Genomic DNA, 18,825 nt, shown 5'->3' with positions numbered 1-18,825 from the left:
GGTCTCTCTGATCTCCAAGATCAAATCAATAGAATTGATAACCAAGGAATAAGAACAAAGCTTTTTGATAAGGAAATTCTTTTTAAATTTGCTAATCCTGTTGAAAACATCACTCTTTGTGATCAAGAAATTAATCTTGTTAGAATAGATGATCCACCTAAGATATTAGGTACTCAATTCATTCATAATCTCATTATAAATGATATTTTAAGCATTCCTTTATGCATTTCAAAATTTCAAACTGATATTTTGAACCAAGGAATTTTAAAAGTTGTTTTCACATCTGAGAAAACAATTAAGTATATAGCTTTTAAGTATAATTTAACTGATTGGATTATTTTAAACCCTAATTTTCAAATTAAGTTTATTAAAGGAGAAAGTTTCATTCCTAATCACTCAACTCGTGGAATTTGCAGGATTCACGAGACCATGGCTATATATATATATATATATATATATTAACTTTTGAATTTATATGCCATTTGTTGGTTTTACTTTAAGAAATTTTATTTGTAGGATTTTTATATTTACTCTTCATATGTTTGCTAAGATTTTCTATGTCAATATTTGCTACTTCATTTAGATTATTCTCAGCTTATATTTGTTATTGCATTTTGATTAATATAGTTATTAATTTAGTATTAGTATATAATTTCATTATTGTTTCAAAATCAACTAAAAAAAATTAGTGTTAAATTATTTGAGTAAAGTTGCTAAAAATTATTTTGTTGGAAAATATTTTACAATATTGTATTGTTAAATTATTTGAGTAAGTTGCTAAAGTTACCTTATTCAAATATTAATTTTTATATTATTTAATCATTTATTGAGATAATTTCCTTTATAAAGTTAATAGAACTTCCTTTGAAATTGTGACAATAAATTTAAAAAAAATGAATTAGTTAATTTATTATTGACATAAATTTCTATCTACTTCTAGTATGATTTTGCCCTTGTTAAAAAAAGTTAAGTTTAAAAATAAAAATCTTTTTGTTATTATGACTACCTTTAAAGAAGCCAATAGTATTAAATCTAAAAAATTTAATGGGTTTCACTTTTAGAGATGGAAAAAGCAAATCAAATATTGGTTAATTGTCTTAAGATTTGTTTATACTTTATAAGAGAGGAATGATGCTAACAAAAATTAAGAACCCTCATCCTCCTTGGTACCACAACAAATAGATTATCATTGTCATAATAGGATTTAAAGTGCACTCTCCAATCATCTTTTTGATGTCTACCACACTACCACTAGTGCTAAAGATCTCTAGAATGCCTTAGAAGCCCAATATGGCATAGTTGATGCAAATATAGAACACTTTATAGTTTCCAATTTCAATAATTTCGTTATAGTAAATGGAAAACTAATAAGTAATCAAATTCATGAATTTCAAAAACTTTTTAGAGGTGTAAAGAAAAAATGTACAACTTTTAGTGTAGATTTTAAAGTATGTTGCCTTATAGATAAACTTCCTCCTTCATGGTCCAACTTTGCTCAATTTCTTAAACATAAATAAGGAGAATTAACATTGACCCAAGTAATTAATTCATTGAGGATTGAAGGAAATCATAGGTCAAATGTTAAGCAAGAAAATGAAATAAATTCAAGGGAAAATATGGTGGAGACCTCAAATAAATCAAATTTTAATAATCAATTTCATTCTAGAGGAAAGAATCTTAAAAGAAATGGTAGAAAAAATAATAATCATCAAAACCACCGCCAAGATAATCAATCTTGTCATCACCAACCAAACCACAAACCCATTAATGTAAAGGACAAAATTAATGAAAAGAGGGTTTGCTTTGTGTGTAAAATGACAAATCATATAGCTCATGATTACTATTATAAAAGGACCAAGGAATACAAGACCAACATCAAAAACAAACAAGATCCAAGAACCCTAGTTAATATGTTAACAAATGGTTAGAACTCAAGTGAACATTCTATTAGGTATAATCTTAATTCTCCCTTGATTAATTTTACTTATTATAATAAAGATTGGTAAGTAGATTTTAGAGCTAATGTCCATATATGTTTTGATCATGTATGTTTTAAATCATATCAAAACTTCAATGGAGTAAGTGTGACTCTAGGAAATGACTTTGCCATACATGTGCTAAGAATAGGATAAGTAGACTTGAAGAGGACATCTGGGAAGGTCGTAACTCGTAAAAAATTGCAACATGTTCTAGAAGTGAGAAGGAATCTAGTTAACGCCATCATCCTTAGTTTGATAAGGTTATAAAGTTGTATTAGAGTCTAATAAGTTTGTAATTACCAAGAATAATGTATTCATTGGAAAGGATTATGTATGTGAAGGGTTAATTAAATTCAATGTTCAAGTGTAGGATAAAAGTAATAAAATTCTTTCATATCTTTTCAGTGTTGAATCTAGTAATATTTGGCATGATAGGTTAAGTGACCGAAATTTCTCTATTGTACCAAAATACTTAGCCTTTTTACGTAGTAACTCTGGTCAAGAAAAACTAGAGAAAGAGTCACTACGGCTTTTGTAGTATTCCGGGTATCGTTCTCAAGGACTGGCTTATGAAAATTGTCAATACTAGAATAAATGAATTGTTTTTGTTTAAATCCTTAAGTGAAAAACAATATGTGAATAATGTGAAACTAAGTAAAATAAATTGGATTAATAAGAGAAAATGAATATCGATTTTAAATTCAATTGATTCAAGTTTGGGGTTTTCCACAATCCAACCTAGGGTATAGAAATTATAGAAAACAAGGGTATTTTAAGTAATATGATCTTAGGGTTTTGGGATCCTTGGCCACTCGCGATCAAGTTGGGTTCTATAACTCAAAATTGCATCCGAAACCTAATTTTTCCTTTTTCAAACAAATTCCTAAAACCATCAAATGAATGAGATTGATTATCAATTTAAGATTTGGCTTTTTAACCCTTCCTACTCCTTATAGCTTTGTTTAGGGGCAAATAACGGTAGGGAAAACGAGGATAACTAATGATCAAGAATTACCAAGAATCACTAGTATCAAGTAATAACCTATCGTATCATTCCCTAAACGAACTCACAAGGATAGGATAAAAAAATATAATAAATTGTCACCCAACCAATAATTAATCTCATTGTTATAGTAATTTACCCATTGTCCCTATAGGTTTCCTAGCCCTTAGGTTTTCATGCTTCAAGCCCCAAGTTGGCTCTTAGCCTCTCATGGGGGTGATGTCACATTCACAATCCATAGTAGGGTAGAAATCCATAATTTGAATCAAAATAAACTAAAAACAATATATTCAATAAAGAAGAAAAAGAAAACAAACCAAAGTTCTCGTCTTTTTCCTCCTTCAATGTCAAAAACTCCAGAAAAAAAAATCCAAGATCCAAGATGCCTAAAACCTAGAATTGAGAGAGTTTATATAATATCCTCACTTACCTAACATGTGGCACACTCTCATTGGCCACTTATTACAAAATAATTTCCTAAAAATGATTAAAAAATAATAAAATTGTAATTCCTAGTCATGTGGGGTCCACCTAGGGCGGATGGAGTGCTTTAGATGCAATTCCCGAGGTAGAGGAGGCGGAACATCAAAGTGGCAGTGGGTGAATTCGGAATTGGTGTCATTTCGAAGTGGATTTCGAATTCATAAGTTGAATTTCGAAATCATAAGTTGAATTTCGAAATGACCCTCCAACTTGGTGCAGTTGTCTTCAAATGGCCATAACTTCTTCATTTCAGCTCCGATTTGCAAACCGTTTGAAGTGTTGGACTCCTGACTTCCTGATCTTCGAAACGATATATAGTATGTATATAATGGACTCCAGAAAGTGCTCCAAATTTGTCCTCAAAGTCAAAGTATATAATGCCATCAGATTTTTGAGTTCTAAATTTCCATGCAACTAAATATTGCTTCATGCCTCATTTCCCATTCTTTCTTGCCTTCTTTCTTACTCCATAATGGTCATTTATCATCCTCCAACCTCATGATATCCTTGTTTTGCCTTTCCTTGCATTCGATGAATCTTGACTCACTTATTTCCTCATTTAGCCCTTTCTTGATCTTTCAAAATCTAAAGTCATTCAATTTGCACAATTTTCTTCCCTTGAACCTGAGATAAATCTCCAAAGTATAGATTAAACCCATGGCTAGGGCCTTAGCATTGATTTAGGTCAAGTTGGGTGATTTGAATGTCCTTTGGTGCACAAATCATATCGAATATGTGCCATTAGAGCACATATTTTGGCTCCAATCATTAAGACATGTGAGCCTAGGAAAGTTGAAAAGATTAATGGATCTCAAATTAATTCCTAAAGCAAATATAGAAACATAAATATGAAATATGTACACAAACAAAACAACCTAGGAAACCTTATAAACCTATAGTGAGAAATTCTAAATTACTAGAATTAATACATAGTGATAGTGATGTATGTGACTCAAATCGACTTCCTACTAGAGCTAGGAATAAATAATTTCAATAACTTATTATTGAAAATTGGATAGTATACCATAGGAAGATCTTTTATCCATACCAACTCAAAAATTTTATTCGTGATCTGCTCAATAATTCCTTTATTTATCCACTTTTTTTCTATAACCTATTGTCTTTCTTAGACAATTATCAAATTAAGAATCATCTAATGGCTTTTCCACTTCCATTGATTATAAACCCAAAAAAAGAAGTAAGATGGAAAAAAAGGAATAGGGGTTAAGTTCTAAACTCCTTTTTTTTCATGATCTAATGTAATTGGAAGACAGAAATATGACAAAGACGAGCGTGTACAAAAGATCTAATATTCCAAAAAATTCACTATTTTAAAGTCTGTTCTTTGATGGGACCCCTAAAAAACATAATTCATTACCTTGGTAAAAGTGGTGGGATCGTTGTTTAATTTTACTTTTTTTTAATATCCCCTTTCCTTGGATTAGTAATTGGACTTATATATCACAACTTCATTATAAAATTTGAAGGAGATCAATCCTTTCAAATTAAAATTAGCAATTGAATTTACACAAACTCAGAACCAGAAACAAAGATATGATAAATTTGAAATGTATTCTATACGGGTAACTATATTAAATTTTTTTTTATCATAAAAAAAAATCACGAATACTATATCCGATTGGTCATTCTTCACAAACTTTATTTTTTTTCAAAATTTTTTTTAATATGAAATCCTCATGATGAAACTTTTATAAGTAGATGGGCAGCCATCTTATCACCTAGTCTAATAATTATGTGTATATGAATCTTAAATCCCTTATGGCTTCAAATGTGTTGATTGGGCTGAATATGGGCCTAGCTACCTCGGTTAGTCTTATCATGTACCAATCAGGCCCATATTTTTTTAACAACCCAAATCCAGCCAACCAAGTTTAATCCAACTCAAGCTCACATCCAGCCAAAATATCTAAACCATCTCCTACTTAGTTTGAATACTTTGTTAATCTCCCAAATTAGAAGTTTATTTTGGGCACTTTTAACAGGGCTATAGACTATAGTTTTGAATAAGAAGCTTGTCCGCACATGGGCAGAACAAATTTTTTTTTATTTAATATATATATATAGGTCAGTCTAAGCTGGACTGAATGATAGCCCAGTTTACTTCCAGTGTTTCCCTAACTTCACAGTTAAATTAAGAGATGTCGACATCTTAGATTCGATTGTCCTTCATGTTAAGACCCATGGTTTTAAGTTCAAACCAGGAAACAGTCTTGTTTCCATCATAACTAGGTTTGCCTATAAAAGCATGACCATAAGTGTTGGATCTGAAGCTTTGTGCACCAATCCTAAGGGAGAGACTACTCTCTTCTACTCTGATATGCTAGATAAGTCAAACTTCATAATCCCCAAAAAGATCTTGTGGAGAGATTTTGAGTTTCTTGAAAATTGGCATTTTGCTAATGTCGTTCCAACCATAGAATAGAGATCTCAAAGGATTGAACATATTGTTCAATATCCTGATGGAGAAGGAGATCTGATTTTCTCTAACTCTTTCCGTCATTCTAGCAGCCCTAGAGTTTCAGTTTATGAACCCTCTAAAGCTTCAAGCTCTTCTATCCTAGTTAGAACCACTAGAGAAGAAGAAGGTTCCAGCTCAGCAAATCCTAAGAACATTAAGCTAACAGGTGTTAAAAGTCACACCAACATGGCCAGACCGTTTTACACAAAGGAAAATGAGTCTACTCAGGAATCACAACAGGATGAGTCCCCTGTTATGTCTCCTACATATTCCCAGATGATTAACACTATAAGCCTAAGTGATAAGGACTTTGAGATCAACAAGGATCTCTTAAGAAAAGACTTCTATTCTGAAGTCAATAAGCAGAGGAAATATTGGTTCTTTAGCACTGTCCCTAAAGACATTAGAACCCTCTACCAAGAAGAATTATATGCTTACTTAAGACAAGAAAAGAAAAACATTAAGTTTTGGATTTGGTTTGAACTCTTCAAATAAGAGGAATATCCAGACTATCCCTGTAAGCGTAAGATATGGGCTACTAGTGATAGCATTGATAAGACTAATACCAAGCCTTATGAATTCTCTAAGGAATTCCAAGAAAATCCCCAAATTAACCAAGCTTTTGTTGATAGGATTAACCAGAAGATTAAGGATAATATTGTTGCTCCTTTGACAGTTCAGCCCCTTAAGAGAATCAATATGGTTAAGGGAGATATTAGTTCAGAAGAAGAAGTTGATGAACTAATCAAAATATTTGAGGAACCCCATAATCAAGTTGTTTCAAAAAGTATCAACAATCTGGAAGCCTTTAAGACTAGGAATTATTACCCTAGACCTACTTTTCCTGACATGCAATTTGAGGAAATGAATCAGTATACTCAAGCCTCATACACCAGTGGTACTATCTATGAATGGAACATAGACGGTATGACCGAGTATAACATACTCACTAAGCTTCAAGAAATGACCATGATTAGTATAACCTATAAATTAAACAATAGACTACCTGACCATACTGTAGCTCAGACAATTGTTGTTGGGTTTACAGGTCAGCTTAAGGGTTGGTGGGATAACTATCTCACTTTTGAGGATAGAAATAGTATCCTAAAAGCCTATAGGATTAATGAAAATAATGAAGTTGTTAAGGACAAAGATGGCCAAGATATAGAGGATGCAGTGGCTACTCTAATCTATTCAATATCCAAGCACTTCATTGGAGATCCTACAAAAATTAAGGATAAGACTACATATCTCTTAACCAACCTTAAATGTCCTAAGCTTCATGACTTTAGGTGGTATAAGGAAGTATTCCTAACCAAAGTCATACTAAGATCAAACTGTAATCAGTCTTTTTGGAAAGAAAAATTCATCTCAGGTCTACCTAAACTTTTCTCTAAGAGAATTAGGATTAAGATAAGGGAACAACATAATGGTCAAATCCCTTATGATAAGCTAACCTATGGTGAGATTATAAGCATAGTCATAGTTGAAGGTATTAAGTTGTGCAATGACTTTAAGCTTAAGCAACAAATGAAGAATGAACAAATGATCTACAAGAATGAATTTGGGTCATTGTGTAGCCAATTTGGTTTCAGCCAAAAAGAAACTAAGCCTCCCTCTAAGCAAAAAACAAGCAGGCTAGCAAAGATAAGTTTTACCATAGTAAGAGAGGAATCTATGGTAACTATAGGATGAATGAAACTAAGCATTCAAGACAAGTCCAAAAAAGGATCAACAAAGAAGCTCAGAAAAAGGTAAAAGCCCCTTTAGAATCCAACCTAATTATATGTTTTAAGTGTGACAAGGTTGGCCACTATAAGAAAGATTGTAGAGTTAAGCAAAAAATTAATAACTTAAATGTCTCAGAAGACCTCAAAGATATGCTTTGTAAAGTAATGTTAAACTCCACAGATTTTGAATCAAGGACTGATTCAAATAATGAAGATGATGTTAATCAACTAGACAGTAGTTGTGAAGTTTCTAGCCAATCTTCTAGTGACCAAGAAGAGTGTATTAAGGGTAATTGTAATTGTCGTCCTAAGACCATGAATGTCATAAGCCAAGATCAAGAACTTGTCCTAGATATTTTAAGGAAAATTGAGGATGAAAAAACTAAGCAAGATCTTTATGAAGTTTTTAAGAAATCAGTTGTTAAGCCAGAAACTAAGAAGACTGTAAATCCTTATAACCTTAATGAAATCTTAAACAGGTTTGACCAGCGGTCTCCCAAGGAAATAAGCATTAAGGAGCTTCATGATGAAGTTAGACAGTATAGAAAGGAAATTAAGTATTTAAGACAATTCACAAGTTTAGGCCTCTCAGACCTCCAAGGACAAATCAAAAGAATTGTTAATAACCAGGGTATATATATATAAATTGGATCTCATTTTCGAACTTTTTCCATAGCTTTGTTTTTAAAAAAGAAAAAAGAAAAAATTAATAGAGTTTCAAATTTCTTAGATGGACTGGTTTCAGAATGTAAATTCTTTAATAAATCAAAAAAAAATTATTTATATAATATTTTAGAGAAGCACCTTCATACTTGCATCACTAAAAGCTGGGAGTAACGTCATTCGGAAAATCAAATTCTTATGATCCTCAAAAATCTTCCCCATTACACAGTCCAAATATAAAGTTATGCACTCACCAGAAATTTATAGAAATCAAACCTAAATATACAACTTTTTCATTAATGGAAATAGACTCTGACTGGTAACTAAATCCCTCTGCACCACTGCTACATTCTCCGCCTCCGAATTCTGTGAGCTCTTCTTCCACCACTTGCTCTTTGGTCTTGGTGATGGAGAATCCTTGAAAGAATTCTATCAACACGTTTGTAGTAGCATTGCCTCCATCTCCTGCAAAACACTAGAGGCCAAATCACGATTCCCAATCCTGTCACAAATCCAATTTCAGGAGCTATGTATTCCCACTTAATCTCCATACGGGAAGCTGAGTGCCTGTCATCAAATGTCGGTGGTGGTGTATCCTCTTCGCAATTTACATTCAAAGGTTGCCCACACAATCCTTTGTTCACTTGGAAAGAAGCTTCTGAAAATGTTTGAAATTGATTACCGCTTGGGATTGCCCCCACTAACTGATTGAAGGAGAGGTCCAGGACTGAAAGGAAAGTTAGGCTCACAAGCTCTGTGGGGATCTTCCCACTCAGATGGTTGCGTGAGAGGTCTAATGACTCGAGCTGTCTCAGCTGCCCCATTGATGATGGGATTTGGCCTGTGAAACCATTACCAGATAAGTTGAGGACATATAGTGATATGAAGTTTCCCATCTCTTCTGGTATCTGGCCTTCAAATTTGTTGGAGGAGAAGTCAATGGAAGTGAAGAGAGTTAGGACCTTCACAAGCTCCATTTCTTGACCTTTGCTGGTGACTGTTACAGCGTCCTGATAATACAATTCACTGAATTCTAGGATCTTAAATTGTATGTGATTTAGCTTTGATTGGACTTCATCTTCACTAGCCATCATTGCTTTCCAGGTTAAGAAGCCTTTTGCCGGCAATTTACCACTAAAATTGTTGTAAGCTAGGTCAACGATTTGAAGCATTGGCCAGGTGGAATTGCTATTTGGACATCCAATGGGTCCATGGAATCTGTTGGCTCGCAGAACAAGCACACGCAAACTGCTCATGTTCTTCAACCAGCAAGGGAACTTATCATCTATGCGATTATTCCCGAGGTTTAAAACCTCTAGCTCTTTGCAATTGGCTACAGATTCTGGAATTGTCCCTTCTAAAAGATTCCCATTGAGATCTAGAGTGTGTAAAATACAGTTGCCAGGAAAATTCCCAGATATAGTGCCGCTGAACATGTTTCTCCGTAGATTCAGAACCGCAAGAGCCTCATTCTCAATCAAACATGAAGGTATTTCACCACTCAAAGCATTGTCAGACAAGTCAAGAACTTGGACGTTAGTTGCATTGCAGATTGATTCTGGAATTATTCCAGAGATATTATTCTTTGAAAGAGAGAAGAAAATAACGTAGGAAATGTAAGAGCCAATATCTTCAGGGATGGAAGAGATGAAGCTGTTGTTTGAGTAATCCACATAGCTGGAAAATTGTGGTGGAGTGGGGATTCGTCCACGGAGCAGGTTGGAATGTAGGTCAAGGGTAAACAGATAAGGAGGAAGATTAGGGAAAGGTTCTTGCAGATCCACCAGCAAATTATGAGAGAGATTCAAATGCACAAGGAAGCTATTGCCGATCATCCAAATCCAATGAGGTATTTCCCCTTGAATCTGGTTTTGTGAAAGGTCTAAATATCCCAAAAACTTTGAGTTGTTCCTTAGATCAGGGAATCTTTTCAGGTTGCAAGATGCCAGTTTTAATGTGGTGAAATGGGGGGATTTAGAAAAGCTGGAATTGAAACTATCCACATTGATTGACAACTTGTTGTGGGAGAGACTCAGAGTAGTAAGGTTCCCTAGTTCTTGAAATTTGCTTAGTTCAAGGGTGCCACTGACGTTGTTGAAAGAAAGTTCAAGGACGCGAAGAGCCCGCAGATCAAAGACAGAAAGGGGAATTGACCCTTGTAGATTGTTGCTACTCAAATCAAGGACCTCCAGTACAAAAGAAGACACAACTGAAAATTCATTTAGTTGACCAGAAAATTGGTTTTGGTTAAGCTGTATCTTCTGCAGTGATGGGTGAGAGAACAGGGACAACGGAAGATCCCCATGTAGTAAATTTTGGTGCAAGTCCAGATTTAAAAGATTCAAAAAGCCTTCCCAGTGATGGGAAATTATCTGACCAGTAAAATAGTTACGAGAAAGGTTTATATGGGTCAGATTCTTTGAAGAACGGAAGGATGGAATTGAACCGGTAAAGCCATTTGAGGATAAGTCCAAGTAAAGCAATCGAGTAAGATTTGCTATGGAGCTGGGGATTGGTCCACTGAAATTGCAACGTGCTAGTTCTATCCAGGACAACATCTCAAGTTTACCTATGGAATCTGGCATATGCCCCGAAAATTTTGTATCCGAAAGCACCAGGGTCCGTAGAGACCCACCCTGAGGAAATTCTGGCAAAGCACCCCAAAGTAACTGATTGTTAGACAAGTCAAGAATTTGCAGGGCTGGTACCTGAAAGATATTTTCTGGAAATGTTCCATACAGTCGGCAAAAACTGAGGCTCAAGGAAGTCAAATTTGAGAAATTTGCCAAAAAATCAGGAACTGGAGCTGTGAAATTGTTATAATTCAGATGAACAACTGACAGGGAGCGAAGCTTCACCAGGGAAGAATCAATAGGGCCTGAAAGAAAACACCTGGACAAGCTCAGAACTCGGAGATTAGGTACAGAAGATGATAATGCTTGACACCACTCCTTCCCCTGGGCTGATATGTCTACACCATCAAGATGGAGTTCTCTAAGCTCTTTGAGGTTCTGAACCAGCATTCTCAGATTTGGCTGCTCAAGCTTCGGTGCAGGGGTTCCAAAGAGGTCATTAAAGCTAGAGATATCGATGGTAACCAACCTTGTCAAGCGTGAAATCTCAATTGGAATCTGCCCAGAAAAGCCAGCTTTAGACAGATTGAGGTAAGTCAAATTACCAAGCTTGTCGAATCCAGATGGAATTTCAGAAGAGAAGAAGGTGTTGTTAGCCAAATTCAAGCTCTGGAGATATTGTAGACTGAAAATGCTACTGGAGCTATAGAATCCATCAGAAATGAATTCGCTACTGAGATCAAGAGCGACAACATGACCAGTGGCATCCCAGGTTACACCGCCCCAAGAACAGCAGTCCGCGCTTTGATTCCAGGAAACTAGTTTATTAGATGCATCAGCATTGAATTTGAGGGTGCTCTTCAGTTGCAGCAACAACAACATCTCATCTTCCAGGCATACCCTCCCATCACTCAGACACTCGCCGGACACCAAAGCAACATGCATACCAAAAAAGCTTGAGCATAGAGGCATGAAGAAAATCCATGAAAAGAGTAGGATTCCCATTGGTAGCAGCTGGGAGATACTGCTAAGCCCAGACATGAAACATTACTTTTATGCATGGTTCTTCCCTATTCATGTCATTCCAAGTCACATAACAATTTATTATTTTCTTAAGATGTTGTGGAAAATTTTTATTTTTTTTCCAACTTTGCTTCATACAAAAACATGTTAACTACGAATTTTGTACTATTTTGATTAAATAATTTGAATCTACAAATTTTGTAGCATTCAACATTTAAGTAAATTCGATTGTATTGACTTCTACATGGATAATTGACGCAATAAACTATACAAGAAAATGATAATGGATGAGTGATCCACGCAATTTCATCCATTAACAAAAATATCAAAATAACTCTAATGATAGAATTTATTAATTTGGATTCAAGTTCCAACAAGATCAGTCATGCACTTGGAAATTTGGAATTCTATTGGGGGTTCCACGATCATGAAACAGGCAGTCTCCATCCCATTAATTTCTTCTTACTTTGCCTACTTTTCTGTAGCCCAAACAACACGCCAGTCAATGGTCAAATTTTTTAACAAGCTTTACATTTTTCTTTCCACTTATTCATATTAACGATATGGTAGCCAACATTTTCTCACCTCTCCTTTTCATGGGGTTTCAATTTTCTTTCGTTGTCTTCTCAAAGACTACGTTTCAACCATAATCCTTAATTCTTTCGGAAATAAATAAATATATATAATTATGTATACGTTTTCGAACCATTTATACAGTAATTTCTTGTTTAGGAAGCATTACGAAAGTTGCTCATGAGAGTGAAAGAAGACAACCTTAGAGCTTGATGTTTTGGCCTAATGGAAGGCTTGGCTTGTATATGGTTTTAGGCCTCAAGTTGTCTTAGATTGGCAAGGAAAGAGGACAAAGGAGAGATAAAAGGCCAAGGTTTATTAAAGGAAGTCGTGTTCAATGGCTCCACTTTTTATAGTTAATTATGAAATATTTGATTCGTGGAAAGGATTAAGGGAAAGTAAATATTTGTATATTAAAGGAGATGTTTTCTTATATTTGATTATCATGAAAAAAAAAGTTATACGAAAATAATAATAATAAAAAATTTGTGAGCTAAAAAGATATTTTTTAATATTTTAGAAAATATAATATAAAAAAATTTAACAAAGTGTTTATATTAAAGGAGTAATTCTCTTTATTAATAAATTAATAATAAATTTATATTCATATATAATTGATGATAAATGAATACATATTCGTATACTTTTATAATAAATAAATTTATATTCATGTACCTTTGAATAATCATTCTATAGATACCAAACCAAAAAAAATATAAGTTCCATTTTAAATTTATTACTCTCATTTATTTAAATAATATAAATACTTGTTTGATACAAAGGATATTAATAACTTCATATTTCTTGAAAATCAATATATTTATATAATTTTTAATATTTTATAAATAAAAAATTGAAATAAAAGAGTTTACATATTGATAAATTCATATTCATATATTATTGCTAATAAAAAAATTCATAATAATTCATATTAATGCATTTCTATAATAAATAAATTAATAATAAATTCAAATTCATATATTTTCTATAATAAGTTAATTGATAATAAATTCATATTTATGTATCTTTGAATAATTTTTCTGTAAATATTAAAGGGTTAAAAAATATAAGTTACATCTATAATTTTCATTTATTTACATAATATTAATACTTATTATCTTATTATTATTTTTTTTATGCATTATTAATAGTACATAATTTTTTTATTCTCTCTTTTGATTACATGACATCAATACCTATTTTCTTATATCTTTAATCATAAATCCATAATCATCTAACTTTGAAAATGTTAAAATATGCACCTTCTATTAAAATTTATAGCTCTCATTTCTTTACATAATATTAATATTTGTTTGATATAAAAAGGACTAATAAATTAATAATAAATTCATATTCATGGATCTTTTATCATAAAAAAATTAATAATAAATTTGTATTCATTATATAATATTTATATTTATTTTGATATAACATAAAATAAAATTTTTTATAAAAAGTATTATAAGGTATAAAATGTTTTACAAAGTGATTGTAATGTTTGGTTATTTTATATTTATTTTTTTAATCATTTTTACCCATATGATGGGTTATATATATATATATATGAAAATTTATTATAATAACTCTTAGAAATCATATTGAAGGATATTAATAATTTAATATTTCAAAATTATTCTCAAATTTTAATTTTTATAATTAGTAATAATTTTTTTCATGCATATCCCTTCATATTTATTAGAATTACTTTTTTTTTAATACAATGTTAAAATCTCATTTTGTTTAATACAATGTTACATAGATGAAGTTCACTGGGTTATAACCCAAAACATTTTAAAAGATAATTAGAGATTATTATTTGAATTTATTATTTTAAATGCATGAAATTTGTGTGAATTACCTTTTACTTGATAAGATGATTTAAATTAAATATGTGAGTTTACCGTATACTAGTAGGAGATCATATGTAATACTAGTAGGAGATCACATGCAACGCATGTGAGGAATATATCAAGGTACACTTGATGATCTTTGAAGTCTTTGAGAGTTGATTGACATGAATTTCATGGTCATGTAGAATAAATTTATACAAACCTTTTTAAATCTTGACCAAAAATATGCTAATAAAAACAAAACAAAAAAAAATGACACATTGTTATTCTTTAGACATGCTTGAATCCCATGAGAAAAGTTATTTCTCTAGTGTGACAAAAAGGTTATTTCTCAGGGTGATACAAGCTTATTGATCCAAATATACAAATCTTCAATCTCTTGGTAAGAAGAGGACGACACTAGTCTTGAGAATGCCAAAACACACTTATTAATATTGTTCATGAGAATACCAAAACACACTAACACACTTATTAATATTGTTCACGCTTATTTTTTTCTACAAAAACTAAACCAACATTTGTGCTTTAAGATCTAGGAAAGTTCTTCTAGTCATAGCAAGAAGAATAATTTTTTTGACCAACAATATGCTAATAAAAAAAAAAATGCATTGTAATTCTTTAAACATGCTTGAATCCCATGAGAAAAGGTTATTTTTCTAGTGTGATGAAAAGGTTATTTCTCATGTGATACAAGCTTATTGATTCTGATATACAAACCTTCAATTGCCTTGGTAAGAGAGGACGAACTAGTCTTGAGAATACCAAAACACACTTATTAATACTATTCATGCTTATTTTTTCTACAAAAACTAAACCAAAATTTGTGCTTTAAGACTTGGGAAAGTTGTTCAAGTCTTAGCAACATTAGTACGACATCTCAATAGAAGGTCTTCAAGCTAGTCGTAGAGGAATATACAAGGTATAGATTCAAAAAAATTATATATTTTATAGAAACTAAACCAAAATCTGTGCTTTAAGACTTGGGAAAGTTGTTAGTCTTAGCAAGAAGAATATATAATTTTTTTCAATCCATACATATATAAAGTTGTTCAGTACTTATGTGTAGGGGTTACGCAGTTGTGCTATGCCTCTTCGCTCTGGTTAGAGTAGTTATTTTCTATTGGTAGCTAACCATGTGGTATATCGTGGTAGGCAGATTAAGAGTTTTCAACCATGTCAACAGAATTAAGAAGCTTAGAGAGTGAAAAGTGGTCTCTTGTTGATTGAAGGTTGTGAGCGTACCTACCAAATGTTGTTGCCAACAAATGACTAAGAGAGCCATCGAGTGTCAAGACTTCCTCCTCCCAAACAGGTTCTTCGATGGTTGAGTTTCATGTCCTCTATTTCAAATGATGTGTGACTTATCTTCTTGATAAACCCTGAGGATTTGCAATCCACCATGAATTCCTCGAACAACAAAATATATCGTACCTATAGCAATTCCACGGGCTCTAATTGCCCTTTCTTTCATTGGTAAGGCACTAAACGGTTCTCGCTCATTAATTTCTATTTTTCTTTGTTGAAATTACCCGAATCGGATTTTTTTTTCAGCAACTAGGTGGACTGTGTAGGGAATTAAACCGAATTCCCAACCTGTGAGAAACAAAAAAAATAGAGAAAACACACGCTAAAGAAAAAACAATCACACGCACAAGACAGTATTTACGTGGTTCGGCAATTTGCCTACATCCACGGAGTTGCAGGGATATCACTATTATCAGGAAAGAATACAAAGTACACCCAGCAACTACAATATTTTCTCTCTATATATAACATGGTAACCACACCACACTAAAAAACCTTAATTACAAAAGGTGGTTCCACAATAGGCTAAACAGACCCAACAAGCCTCAATAAATCTCTCATTAAAAAGTCATGCAATATTATTTAGGTCAGGTCGTCAAACCGGATCAAACAAAACTAGGCTCCACAAAGCCCAACAAATCTCCCACTTGGAGACTAGTTCAATCACCAACATCAAACCGCTATCCTCCAAGAAACAAACCTTCATCCTTGCAACTCATCCTCCTATCCTCAAGCTAGAAGACCAATTGAAGCTGCGCACAGCTTCAACTTCTCAATAGTGACACCCTTAGTCAACATGTCTGTCGAGTTCTTAGATCCACAAATCTTCTCAAGTATTACCAGTTTATCTTCAACAGGATAACAGATAAAGTGGTATTTTGTTTGTATATGCTTCGACTTTGAATGAAAAACCGAATTTTTGGCAAGAAAAATTGCACTCTGATCTCCTGCTTCTTACCCAATTCATCTAAGAAACCATGTAGCCAAATCATCTCCTTTCCAGCTTCAGTTGTTGCAACATACTCAGCTTCTGTAGTAGACAAAGTAACAATCTTTTGTAGATTTGAAGCTCATGATATAGCTGTACCACCTAGAGTAAAAACAAACCCAGTAGTACTCTTTCTACTATCAATATCACCAGCAAAATCAGCATCTACATAACCCTGTAGTTTCAAACTTGCACTTGTGAAGCAAAGACATGTATCTAATGAACCCTTCAAATATCTTAGAATCCACTTGACTGCCTCCCAATGCTGTTTTCCAGGCCTACTCATGAATCTACTCACAACTCCCACTGCATGTGCAATGTCTGGCCTTGTACACACCATAGCATACATCAAGCTGCCAATAGCTGAGGCATAGGGCACCTTGCTCATATGGTCCCTTTCTTCTTCTGTCTTCGGTGACTGTTCTTTGCTTAGTTTGAAATGACTCCCTAAGGGTGTGCTCACTGGTTTAGCTTCATTCATGTTGAACCTACTGAGAACTTTCTTCACATACTCTGACTGTGAAAGCTTCAATGTACCTTAGCCTTGTCTCTAATGATTCTCATACCAAGGATTTGCTTTGCAACTCCCAAATCCTTCATTGCAAATTGTTTGGATAATTGCTTCTTCAAATTATTAATCTCCTCAATGCCAAACCCTACAATAAGCATATCATCCACATACAACAGTAATATAATGTAAAAATTGTCAAAAAACTTAACATAGCAATAGTGATCAGCTTCACATCTCTTGAACCCAATTCTATGCATAAAACTGTCAAACTTCTTGTACCATTGTCTAGGAGCTTGTTTAACGCCATACAAGCTCTTTCTCAGTTTGCAAACTAGATTCTCTTGTCCTTGAACAATGAACCCTTCTAGCTGAATCATGTAAAGGTCTTCCTTCAAGTCACCATGAAGGAATGTTGTCTTCACATCTAACTGCTCAAGATGTAAGTTTTCTGCAACCACCATTCCCAATACAAGTCTGATTGTTGACATATTCACAACTGGAGAAAATATCTTTGTGTTGTCAATGCCCTCCTTCTATTGGAACCCTTTAACAACTAATCTGGCCTTGTAACGTTTGCTACCATCATGCTCATTCTTTATTTTGTATACCCATTTGTTGTGCAAAGCCTTCTTTCCTACTGGCAATTCAGTCAGTTCGCATGTCTGATTCCCCAACAAGGAATCCATCTCATCCTTCATGGCTAACTCCCACTTGCTTGAATTCTCATCTTGCAAGGTTTCATCATAACACTCTGGCTCACCACCATCAGTCAACAGGAGATAATTTAAAACAGGTAAATGACGCTGCGGAGGTCTAATGTTCCTGGAAGATCTGCGAACTTTAGCTACAGGTGTACTCAGATCTACTTGTGAATTTACATTCTCCTTATCTTCTTCATCCCCCTTTTGGACAGTACTTTCAGTCAATTCATCTAAGTTGACAAACTCAGATTTTTTTTTATCTATCTTTGTAACATCTGACACTACAGTTGACCTGTCCTTGTACATAACCTGTTCATTAAATATCACATTTCTACTTCTAATGATTTTCCTGTTTTGTTCATCCCAAAACCTACAGCCAAATTTCTCATCACCATAGCCAATGAAAAAACATATTTTTGACTTTGCATCAAGTTTACTACGAGCATCACAATCAATATGAACATAAGAAACACAACCAAAAACTTTTAAATGTGAAAACTTTACCTCTTTACCGCTCCAAACCTCCTCAGGAAGTCTGAACTCCATGGGAACTGATGGTCCTCAGTTTATCAAGTAAGTTGCAGTGCTAACAGCATCAGCCCAAAAAGTTTTTGGTAGTTCAGTATGCAACCTCATACTTCTAGCACGCTTAATGAGAGTTCCGTTCATGTGCTCAGCCACACCATTCTGTTGTGGTGTCCCAAGAATGATCTTCTCCATCCTAATTCCCTATGCAGCACAATAATCACTGAACCCTCCATCTATGTACTCTCCTCCATTATCTGACCTCAAACATTTTACTTTCAAACCTATTTTTTTCTCAACCATGACCTTCCACTTCTTAAAAGTTTCAAATACATTAGATTTATTTTTCAGAAAATAAACTCATACATTTCTGCTTGAGTCATCAATAAAAGTGATGTAGTACCTTGAACCACCAAGGGATGCAACCGGAGAAGGCCCC

The 18,825-nt window shown here is 33.5% G+C and overlaps 1 protein-coding gene across 1 annotated transcript; it reads right to left on the bottom strand.

Moving 5' to 3' along the window:
• Positions 1–8,509: 8,509 nt before the first annotated feature.
• On the bottom strand, positions 8,510–11,957 carry LOC100242148 (receptor-like protein 33). Its single transcript, XM_002270320.5, has one exon. The coding sequence runs from the start codon at positions 11,949–11,951 to the stop codon at positions 8,682–8,684; it is 3,270 nt and encodes a 1,089-aa protein (XP_002270356.4). The 5' UTR covers positions 11,952–11,957; the 3' UTR covers positions 8,510–8,681.
• Positions 11,958–18,825: the final 6,868 nt, after the last annotated feature.

This window comes from Vitis vinifera, chromosome 8 (assembly GCF_030704535.1).
Source record: "Vitis vinifera cultivar Pinot Noir 40024 chromosome 8, ASM3070453v1".
In the NCBI taxonomy this organism is placed as follows: domain Eukaryota; kingdom Viridiplantae; phylum Streptophyta; class Magnoliopsida; order Vitales; family Vitaceae; genus Vitis; species Vitis vinifera.
This window is presented reverse-complemented; position numbering and strand designations above follow the sequence as displayed.

Coding starts and splice junctions, on each gene's coding strand:
- LOC100242148 (XM_002270320.5), bottom strand. CDS start 11,951: ATGTCTGGGCTTAGCAGTATCTCCCAGCTGCTACCAATGGGAATCCTA.